The sequence below is a fragment of the Myxocyprinus asiaticus genome, chromosome 2, assembly GCF_019703515.2.
Source record: "Myxocyprinus asiaticus isolate MX2 ecotype Aquarium Trade chromosome 2, UBuf_Myxa_2, whole genome shotgun sequence".
NCBI lineage: Eukaryota > Metazoa > Chordata > Actinopteri > Cypriniformes > Catostomidae > Myxocyprinus > Myxocyprinus asiaticus.
The window spans coordinates 3,585,548-3,597,638 of NC_059345.1; the positions used below are offsets into that span (position 1 = coordinate 3,585,548).

A 12,091-nucleotide genomic window follows, 5' to 3' on the forward strand; every position below is an offset into this window, starting at 1 on the left:
ATTCAAAAGTTTTAACTCATGTCGGATTTAATCTGAAAATAAAGCCAAATAGATTTAAACATGCACAGTTATTCAAAATTTTAAAAACGTATTAAAAATGATTGAACAACACATTGGAGTCTACTGCTAGATGAATTTCTTTGCACCCATCTAAGTTCCAATATAGTATGACATTGATTTACTTTAGCAGATTAATATTATAATCTACTTTAACATCTGTTGAAGATTTGTGCAGAGCCCTCAAGAGCTGTCAGGTGTAACCTACTTTTCATTCTGTGCTACACAGACACTTGAAGTATTTACATATCCACAGCAGTCAATGGTATGTATGATTTTATAAAAACTATCAAAGGCAGTTTGCATTTACAATATAATGAATTGAATAAACAGAGAATGCAACGATTTGAAGATATACTGAGGGTCTTAATATTTCGTAGTGCACCTGTCATGCAGATAGTAACTTAAGTTCTTTATAAAAAAGTGGAACAATGTAATTAAAGCAATAAGTATGTAAAACAAGGGGAATGGGAATCATTTAAGATTTGAACTATAGAGTAGAAATGTATACGTTCATTGACGTTGTTTACAACAGGAACCAGATTTTACATTGGAAATCAAATTGTGACCCAACACTAGTAAATGTGTAATCTAACAAGAACAAATGTCCTTTAAATGTAAACATTGAAAATAAACATGCATTTTATTTGACGTATTAAGGCAATGATACCCCGCCCTTAACACATGGACGACAATGCAGTCTGGTACGTGTATTCTTTTACCTTGTGTAGTGTTGATAATGTTGTCCAAAGAAAGACGAATGCTAATTTGTCTACCTTCTACCAACTGAAATATGAATTAATATCAAAATATGTACATTTACGTCAGTTTGATTGGTTTCATGGCCTTGATCGTCAACAACAAAAGATATGGGAAGTTGCTAATCCTATTTATTTTGCTATCCTAACTTTGCACAATTAAACTGCATTTTATTATTTGTATTTAGCATTGTTTTCCCCTCTATACTTCGTGACCCAATCAGAACAAACGTGCAACATTTATTTAGGTCTTGATCAGTTGAGAACCACTGACCTATGAACACATCCCTGTTGGAAAAAACAAACAAAAAACAATAGAAACCCTCACAGTAATTGTAATGGTTTCAATGGTTAGAATGGGAATTGAATTGGTTTTGGTAGTGGAAACTATACACTAAAAACCCTAAGTTGACTTTACTCAATTGATTGAGTAAACTCGTTCCCTCAGTTGAATTGAGTAATGGCATCTCCAAAACTTGTGCAATTAAGTTCACTTAACTTGGTGTTCATATAGAATGAACTTAACTATTTAAGTTAAGGTGACTAGATGCAAACTTAAAATATCATAGATTCTACTTAATAATTTTAGTTGAATTGACTCAAATTTAAAACATACAATAACAGCTCAAATAAAGAAGATTTTAACTGATTTTAGGTCAGTCTTTAAATAAACATATTTCTTCACAGAAATGCATAGACACCTGTTCTTCAGTTGCACATGCACAAGCAGAACTAGACAGTATAAACAGGGTCCAACTTGACCAAAGGTCACACAGATTACCCTAATAGTGACATCAAACCAAACAACTATTTGCAACAAAACAACATAAATAATACTACAAAAGAGCTAAAACCTCTAAAACTATTTAAATGCCCCCATAAGTTCCCTTCGACCAAGGAAACCTGATTAAATTATTCAAGTGCATTTTGATAAAATTTCTTAATTTTGCAATCAGAGTTATTAACACTTAAATTCTTAAGTCTATAGATTTTCAAGATAAATACGTTCAGTGAACATGGATATTAGAGTAAAAAGCCCATAACTTGACATTTTAAGTAATGTTTAATAAAGACAACTTTTGCACGGTGAAATACTTCAGGTGAAATACAATCATATCTGTGGGAATCCACGTGATCGTGAATTTCACACGATGGACTTCCGGTGGCATAGAATTTCCTCTGGAGTTCAAGTTTGGTGAAATTTGCGGTGAACTTTTGCCATGTTGACCAATAGGAAGCTGCTTGGTTTGGCAGTGACATTTGAGTGAGCGGTGCTTCGCCCCCTGACTGTATATGGCTCTAGGCCTCTTTCCTATAAAAAAGTTTGGAATTTGTTGTGGGGCACCCTGGACCTTTAGGCCCCTAGAACCGTTACCACCTTTCACCCCCTAGCTACGGCCCTGCCTGCCAACACTCCCGATTTTACTGGGTTTCTCCCGTTTTTCCACCCCTCTGTACTCCCGATTTACAATTTCTCCCAATAAACTCACGATTTTCCTCATCCACAGTATGAAATGATGTGTCCTGTATCAAATCAATATGGGACACGATTTGTCCCGTAGGCTGGTCAGATGGTGTCACGGCAAAATTGTTCCAGATCGTTAATTTAACATTGATATAAGTTGAACATTTTTCATATGGTGGGTAAGGGGTCGTCTGAAAAGTCCACACATTGTGCTGAAACGGAGGATATTTCTATTGAAAAACAGAAGGTTCAATATAAATGTTCAAGAACATGTACAAAATTACACTGATCCAACAATGTATGAATACAATCACCGAGTCATTAAGTACAGGTGAAGGAAAAAATAAATAATTAAAATAAAGTAGATAATTTTTTTTTAAATACATGTAAACCAACACAGATGTATACATAAATAAGATAAAGAAGATAAATAAAATAAAATTAAATTTATTATAAGTCATGGGTCAGGAAGTTCTCTGCATATAAGAAAAGATATACAATTTTTATTAATAATAATTAAAAAAGCATTTATTGCTAAAACAGTCAAGGATGTAGTAAGGGACCATCTGAATACATTTCTTGGTATTATTCATCTTCAATGTAGTATTACTGACCGGTACTGGTACTGGCTCCCTATATGCATTTTACCCTATGGGGGCACCATCTTACCCTAGGGGGGCACCAGAAACTCCACCGGCTGCCGTTCCTCGCACATACGAACCACGTACCTCCTGCACCCCCCACCCTGAAAAAAAATCTCACTATTTTTCACAATCCAATGTTGGCAGGTATGACACAAGTACACTGAATATCCACAATGGACAAGAATATCATTTGAGCGTTGAGTTTGCAGCACTAAAAAGAAGCTGCTTGGCAGTTATTTTTCTGCTGATTTCACATGCACTCAGCATGCACCCATGCCATCTTTGCCCATGGAATTTCGCCATGCAAAGGTATGTGTGACCGTGCCTTAAATTCCACGGGTGAATCACAATGGGAATCCGCGCTATCGTGAATTTTGCGCAATGGACTTCCGGTGGCAAAAATTTCCCCCGAAGATTTCGCGTGGAGTTCAAGTTTGGTGAACTTTCCGGCAAACTTTCGCCACGTTGACCAAGAGGAAGTTGCTTGGTTTGGCAGTGACCTCTGAGTGGGCGGTGCTTTGTACACAACAACACTGAATGTAAACAATGGACAAGGATATCATTTTAGCGGTGGGTTTCTTTTCAGCTTCACTCTGCCAGAGTATGAAGTGCAGCATTAAAAAAAGGCTGCTTGGCAGTTATTTATTTATTTTGGTAATTTCACACATGCTCAGCATCCGTCCACGCCATCTTCGCCTGTGGAATTTCATTGTGCAAAATGTGTGACCATGCCTTAATGGTCCATGTGGGTCTCTGCTGGTACTGTGTTGGCTTCTGTTGGTGGCATATCTACTGGACAACAAGACAAGTCGAGTCATGATTATTTATAAAGTGCTTTTCACAATGCACATTGCTTCAAAGCAGCTTTGTAAAGTCTGTAATCTAATGAATGTCATAAACAGTTTCACTAAAAATCATGCCTTTAATGTTTTTTACTTTAAGCAAGTAACAAAAAATCTATTGAAGTTAGTGGAAAAAAACCTTGGGATAAATCAGACTCCACTGGGGGAGCCAGTTCCCCTCTGGGCCAATACATAACTGTAATGGAAACCAATACAAACCATTAAATCCTAAGGGAATATGGCCCAAAACCCACTACACTTGTAATGGTATTTGTAGCGGAAACCATACATTTTTTCAAAAGGGATGTGCAATTGTTTTCAATATCTGTTGTGTTTTTTTTTTTTTCTCAGGCTATGATCCGGCTTGTGTGACTACTACAGCGGTCAACATTTCTATCAGATCACCTCTCTTTCTTCAGGGTAATATGACTTGGCATGTGCATGCTTAATTTCACCTTCATCCACTCAAAAAATCATTGGACTTGGGCTTCTGTGTTCAACTGATGACTGAATATTCATGCTTGCGTTTCTCCAGTTTTGATATCAGTATTTAAGCTGTGTATAGGACTGTATTCCAATTACTGCAGCAATGAATCAGTTCCAAAGGAAATGGATGAAGTTCTGCCAAATACTCTGTTTTATCTTGGTAATGCTGGTTTGTTGGATCTACTGGGTTTCAACAGGCAGAAACGAGGAGCTATGGAAAAGAAAAGTTCAAATAGAGGAGGCTGGCGAATCACAAAAGCTAAAGTCATCTTATGAAGCAAGGAAGGACTTGGCCATGAGTTCTGCTATCAAAACACGAGATTATTCACGATGTATTTATATAGACCCGTTACCCAAACCTACCGCCAACACTTCTCAAGTGACAGTCCTCACCACAGTCACTCCAAAAGTGAACAGTAGTCCACCGCCTCCTGGTGAAGCCCCTCACAGGAAAGGATACTATCCTGAAGACCTCTTTACATTGGAACAACGCAGGCACGGTTGGGTTCTTCTTCATATTTCTGGTATGATTTATATGTTTTTTGCCTTAGCCGTCGTATGTGAGGAATTCTTTGTTCCAGCTCTTGGAATCGTTACGGAAAAGCTCCACATCCCAGAAGAACTCGCAGGAGCCAACTTCCTGATCTCAGGGGGCTTTGCTCCAGAGTTCTTCACCTCGCTCATCGGAATCTTTCTCTCCCACAGTAATGTGGGTTTTGGAGCCATTGTGGGGTCGGGATTTTTCAACATTCTCGTTGTTATTGGCATGTGTGCTTTGTTCTCAGAGGAGATGCTCAGTCTGAATTGGTGGCCACTACTTAGGGATGTCACCTTCTACACATTTGACCTGCTAATGCTCATCGTGTTTTTCCTGGATGACATCATCACCTGGTGGGAAAGTGTACTACTTCTGCTGGGTTGTTTGGCATACATGGTCATCATGAAGTATGATGAGCTTCTAGAAGGAACCGTTAAATCGTTCCTTCAAAAACACAACAACATTGCTAAAGTTCTCGCTATTGATGACCCTGAGGAGGTAAGGGAGAGCTTTGTTTACCTTTGTTTAACAATTTTTTGGTTCCCAGAATGTTCCGGGAATGTTAGTTTTTGGTTTCCAGAATGGACTTTCTAACTTTCTCTTTAGGTTAGCCATTTTCATTAAACGTTCCCTTTACACTGGAAAAATAAATCTGTCAGATTCAATTGTGGTTCCACAGAATGAAAATTAGCTTATGTGATATCAAATTAAAATGTAGGCTCTACTCAAATATTTTGTGTAGCGAAAACCTAAATTAATTGAGTTAACCTTAAATTTGATCTGTTCAAATAACTCTATTGAAACTTGCAGCTTGTTCCTAGCTAGTAACAAACACTTTAGCATGTTATATATATATATATTTTTTTTGTACTCTATGTATGGTGCAGCTGAGAGTTAACAGATCCCCAATCAGTTATTATACTGAGGATCCTTCAGTATTTGCTTCATGAGAAAAGCAGAACAAACCAATTGTTCAGTAGTATACAATATATTTTTCACAGGATTAATCACAACAGTAGGACAAATATTATTCCATAGAGCTGCTTTCCCTTTTTTCAGTGTTGGTTTTGATGACATCCTTTTTGCAGCCTTACTGTATGTCAATAATCAATCTACATTCCATGCCTGGTGCTGATCCTTTATTAACCCTGTAAAGCCTGACATTTATTATTTTTTTTTTACATTAAACTGTTTTTAGTAACATTAGACAAACTATATAAAGAAATCATAAATTATGTTTATTTGATACATTAGGCTTTAAAGGTAATTATCCACCTGAGGCCCAGTAATTCATTTTTGTGTAGGACATTTGTTATTGAAGTTTTTGTACAGTGGTAAATCTTGGGGTATTATCAGAGGACTCCCTGGGCTTTTCAGAGAGACCAAATGTTTGAGAGTTTGACCTTGACAACTTCCTCTCCTTGATCTATAAATATGGACTGAAATGTATCACAGTCCAGTTCAGCGCATCAAATACAATATGAATAAAATATTCTTTTTTCAATAAATAATTTTTATCATATGTATTTTATGCACCAAACACTATATTGACATTTAAAAAATACTTTTTTCTTGGGTTTCTTTTTTCAATGGCTTTCAGGAACTTATGGTAAGATGACATCATAATAGCTTGTAATGTAAAATAATGAGCTTTTTTTATCATGACAGAGCAGGCTGCATATTTGAAAATACACAGAAATATTAGTTCACACTTTAAATATATCTTATAAATGTATATGTCAGAATTTTCAGAGTTCTGTGATTTTATTTTGTGGTGGGCATGAATGTAATGTAATGATGATTGAGAGATTTTCCTCAAAAGCCTGTTGTATCATATCTGATACATGGATTTCAAAGAGGGATTTTCAATAAAATAATATACAAAATTTTAACCAAGCACAAGTTGCTTATATTCAGCAAATGCTAATTTTAAAATATCAGTAACAATATAATCATTACTGTCACTTTTACTTTATTAAAATAAGCTGTCATTTATCCCAACATTAGAGTTACTTTTCGCACAAGTCTGACACCATTTCAAATAGATAATAGAAATAATTAAAATAAGTTAAAAATCATCACACATAATATGGATGAGTAAATGGATATGTGAAATGTAATTCTTCCATTAAAATGTAAGATTTCCTGGAACATCTTGTACCACAATACAGCCATTGTAGTCTATCAATAACCTATCTGCAACTTTTGAACAATATTGAAATATAATAATATTTTATTGAAATAAAAAATGTGAATGAAAAAATAAACCATTAGAGAACATTTTATATATGTTTCTATAAGGTTGTCAGACAAAAACATTTCTGCAAGGTTCTGGGAGTTTATTTTTAGTTTATAGTTATAAAAATAAAACCTAAAGAGAACGTTCCTTGAACGTTAGGAATTGGTTAACCAAAATATAAGGTAAATGGAACGTTCTGTGTTTGCTGGGTAGCTACTAATTTAGCTTTAAAGGAATAGTTCACCCACAAATGAAGATTCTGCCATTATTCACTCACGCCCATGTTGTTTTAAAACTGTGTGACTTTTTCTTCCATGTTACACAAAAGGTTAATTTTTGAATTTTGAATCGCCACTCTTTTCCATGTAATGAAAGTAAATGAGGACGTTAATCACTAAAGAGTCCATATATGCAACAAGTACTGTATGTGCAGTGTTATTATTATTATTATTTTAAATAAAGCTATGCTAAAAGGATAGACGTGCATTTATTTATTTATCTGGTTGTCTAGTTAAGGCCTGATGTGTTCAGAGGAGGCGGTTCAGATTATCTGCGTAACTGCACGTCACGAAACACCATCTATCAGCTTATAATTCACGCCACCAACCCCTTCAGAGAAGGTATATACACACACACACTCACTCACTCACTCAAGCATGTGTAAAGAGACATGCACAAATTAACCCACAGCATATGCAACAATTACATTACAATATATTACACATATACACAGCATCAATTCTCCATGTGTTTGAATGCATTTGTCTGTGTCACAAAGTTGTGGAAGGTCAGAAGTCACTTTTGCATCTTTTTTGTGGGGCCAAGACGGGTTAAAACTCTTTGAAGCCTTTCAGTGTTGAGATACTGTAGTTACTGCATCAGTTTAATGAGTGACTGACTGTACATTATCTCTTGTGTGACTGCTGACTGCAGGTTTGGTCAAGAGGAAAACAGCATTGAAAACTGTGCAGGTGTCAAACCCAGCAGAACCCTCCAAAATGAGAGATGAAGAACAACAGGTACAGTGTCTGATTCAGACTTCACAGTGTTTGACATTGATTGAAAAAGAACAGTGAATGATAATTAATACTTTAATGATAAAAAAAAAAGAGTTCAGATTCTGAGACATCTGGGGGCTCTGAGAGCGAGGATGAAGAGGATGACGAGGATGATGACAGCAGCAGCAGTCAGGGGGATGACAGTGATGCCTCTGATGATGAAGATGAAGACAGTGAGAATGTTAATGAGCCGCTGTCTCTTAAATGGCCAGAATGGGAACACATTCATGTTCCATATGTTCTGTTGTTGCCCATCACCGTTTCGCTGTGCTTTACTCTCCCTGATGTCCGCAAACAGGTCAGTTTGACAGAAGCGACATTTCCACCTGCTTCACACACGTGCAGTGGGCTCCACAAATCTGAGAATATCGGTGAAAATGCATCTGTTTTCTTTTCATTTTTTTTAAACTTCAAATTGTAGTTAGATATTATCAGTAATAGTTTGAGTGAAAGGTTATTTGAAAAATGTAACATGAACAAAATTAACAGCTGGCCTGATGATGAGGTTATCCAGCATGATTTAAGAAAGAGCATCTTGTGTGCTTCTTGTAAAGAGTGACCATAATTAATGTAACAAATTTGCCTGTTTGATAAATGATCTACAAATAGTGCAGGACATTAAATATTACTTTTTCATTTTACATCATATATACATCATACACATCATAACTTATATATTTGATTTGATGGACAAACAATTAAATGAACAATAACTGACCTTTTGATGTGCATTTGTGTTACTGCAACTTGCTTCTTTTCTATGATGTTTCCTTAGCTTAATACAGTCATTTGAATCTTATGCCTTCAAATACATTTTTTAAGTGTTATTTGCATAACTGATTAATTTCCAGTGGAGTATGAGACTGTATCAACACTTGGGCTCTGACCAAATGATTTCTGTGTATGATTCGGAAACATTTTACAAAAGGTTGTATTTGTTAAGAGTAGGGCCCTATTTTAAGAGCGCTAGCGCAATGCTTTAAGTCATAAGTGCAAAGTCAGTGGGCATGGCCAGGAAGTTTTGGTATTTTCATGCAAGCATGCACTAAGTCTAGGCGCAAGTATGTTTAGCGAAATTTTGCATACAAGGCATTAAGGCTGGGGCAATTTAATACTGAGGTTCTTCTCCGGTTATTGCACTGTTTGCATCCTATCATATACTGTAGTCCATTCCCTGTCAAGCATCAGTGATACAAACAAAGACAGCACATTCATAAGAAGTTGGTAGTGTAAATAGACTGTATACAATGAATTAGAAGAATAGAAATATGGACTTGTGTTCTTTTGTGCATTAATTACTTCCTTGTTGAATGTCAGGCATATTTTTATGACAGTGACACATGCTCCATTCATACGCATGGAAAATGTGATTCTCGTCAGAATTTGGATGTACGTGCCATTAAATTATAGAGAATGTAAGTTTTGTTAATCATTTTCAATCTACTGACACACAAATCATGGCTAGTATTAACAGTGATTTTATCGGAATGCACTTCACTTCTACCGGTCGATTTTGATTTGGAAAAATGCTAATCATTTATTGAAACACAAAATAAAAAATTAAACCAAACATAAATATTTTTCAATTCAAATTACACTTCAAACAAAAAATGAAAATATAATCAAAATATCCAAGTGGTCAAAAATAAATAAATAAATAAAATCATACCAAATCCAAACATTTAATTTTTTCCAACTTCTTCCACCGGCCCCTTTTGCAGTGACTTAAAAATCACTCTTCGACAACAGGTGGAACAATACCAATTCAAATTAAAAGTATACAATTGTAAATATAAACATAATAATAATAATAATAATAATAATAATTGAAAAATAAACCATAACCTAAAGATAGTTTAACACAAATCTCATGAAGATTTGTTTCATAAAACGGTTTTCAGTGTATGTCTGGGACATTATTTGATGTTCCATTTTATTTTCAGAGTTTGAACATGAACTGTATTACTTTTGGACTTTACGCAGAAAACCGATGGTTTTTTTTTGTTTTTTGTTTTTTAAACGACAGCGCAAATACCTCTTTCTCAGGAAAATAGCAAATTGCGCTTTGCGCCACTTCATTAACATACAATACACCCACAGTTTGTGCGCATATACCCATAGATAGCGCAAACACTCCACCCTATGCCCACTTGCATTTTGCGCTAGCATGAAAATTGCCGTTAGAATTAGCGCACTCACGAAAACTGGATTAGATGCAACATTCGGTCTTTGCGTGAAACTCTACGCTTTGCAAACTCAAGAAAATAGAGCCTTAGGTTTCTACTTAACATGAACTAACAAAGAATGAGTGAAGTATATTAATGAATTAACATTAACCAAAATTAACAAATGCTGTAAAAAATATTGTGTTCATTGTTAGTTCATGATAATGAATGCATTAGCTAATGTTAACAAATACAACCATACTGTCAAGTGTTACCAACAAAATTGAATCTTTGTAAATTACTGTATTTAAATAACATTTATCCAACATACATTTTTTTTAAATAATTGAGTTTGACCATATACTGTATTTATTAAAACATCAAACATAAACATTTAAACATTTTAAAAGTAAAATGTAACAATAATACTCCCACCACTCAGTATGTATGCTATTATTTACCAGGCCTCCAAAAAACATTTTGTGGGAACGTTTCTTGGTTCCATCCTATGGATCGGGGTGTTCTCCTATTTCATGGTGTGTTTGGCTCATCGGGTATGTATCCTCAATAACTTCCTCATACACAGTCTAACTGCAGCATAAACTTCAATTTTAACTTGTTAAAAAAACAAAAAACACATTAAATGAGGAGAAACAGTCAGGGCATTATAACATGACTGAATACAGATCTACTGATCATTTAAGAGTGCTCTCATAACATTACATCTGTTAATAACGTTAACCATTTCATTCTGTCTGCCCTGTCCTCATTATTATCTGTTTTTTTAGGTGAGTGAGACAGTTGATGTATCTGAGGAGGCAATGGGTCTGACCATCCTGTCAGCGGGCATCTCTCTACCTAACGCCATCACCAGTGCTATAGTGGCACGGAGGGGATTGGGTGGCACGGCTGTGTCCAGATCCGTGGGCACCAATGTGTTTGACATAACTGTCGGGTGAGATTTACATATTTTCTCATGTTCATAATTGTGCACTAATGAACACTTAATACTATTCGTTTAATGTTCTTGGCTCTGTCTCTGTGTCTCCAGGCTGTCAGTGCCGTGTCTGCTGTATTCAATATTCACTGGTGGTCGTGCCGTGTCAGTCAGCAGTAGTGGCCTCTTCTGTGTCATTGCAGTGCTCTTCCTCATACTGCTGTCTGGTGTCACCTCCATTGCTGCTTTCAAGTGGAGAATCAACAAAACGTTCGGTCTTATTATGCTCATGTTGTACCTTCTCTTCCTATTTCTCAGTGTGCTGCTAGTGTGAATGAGTTTAGTGTGAGCTCAATTACTGATCTATTTCAGTCTATGCCTGAAAAGCAAGACAGACAAATTCTAAGGCAAACTAAATCAGATTTTTTTGGGGTGTATCCGACTCAAATCTATTCAGTTTCTGTTGACTGAATGGCCAAAAAAAAAAAAGTACATGAACATTTTTTTTTCACAACCAGTGTTTCAAGTGTTTATGAGATGCCCTTAATCTTCAATAACTCTAAAGCTTTCTGCAGAAATTGTCCATCTATATGTTTTGACGACTTTATTTTTCCATTTGTTGATTCTTTGTTCTTATATCCTCATTTTTATGTTTCATTAAATAAACAAAGACTATTTACTGCCTCATTTCTGGAAAAAATCTCACAATTATAAACATCACAAATCAACATGTAACAAAAAAGTATAATAGAGAAAAAAAAATCAGTTAGCTAGAAACATTCAACAATAGAGCTGTTCAGCTGTGACTTCAATTTGTAGGCGAACCCGAAGTCTAATTCAACAACAAAAATTACACACAGTCATACAGTGGCAAAAAAAGTGTGTGAACCCGTTGGAATTAT

General features: G+C 35.6%; 1 protein-coding gene across 2 annotated transcripts in view; it reads left to right on the plus strand.

The window, feature by feature from the left end:
- The window catches only part of LOC127450241 (sodium/potassium/calcium exchanger 1-like), a 14,033-nt gene extending 1,942 nt beyond the window's left edge, over positions 1-12,091 (plus strand). Inside the window, exons 1-9 of one of the 2 annotated variants that reach the window (XM_051714196.1) lie at positions 1-322; positions 718-761; positions 4,118-5,288; positions 7,541-7,649; positions 7,963-8,048; positions 8,140-8,385; positions 10,717-10,806; positions 11,041-11,207; positions 11,304-12,091. The exon at positions 1-322 is cut by the window's left edge and continues 1,942 nt beyond it. In XM_051714196.1, coding sequence (XP_051570156.1) covers positions 4,356-5,288; positions 7,541-7,649; positions 7,963-8,048; positions 8,140-8,385; positions 10,717-10,806; positions 11,041-11,207; positions 11,304-11,523 — 1,851 coding nt within the window. In that variant the 5' untranslated portion in view covers positions 1-322; positions 718-761; positions 4,118-4,355 and the 3' untranslated portion in view covers positions 11,524-12,091. The remainder of the gene's footprint in view (positions 323-717; positions 762-4,117; positions 5,289-7,540; positions 7,650-7,962; positions 8,049-8,139; positions 8,386-10,716; positions 10,807-11,040; positions 11,208-11,303) is intronic. The other variant, XM_051714187.1, reaches the window with a different exon arrangement.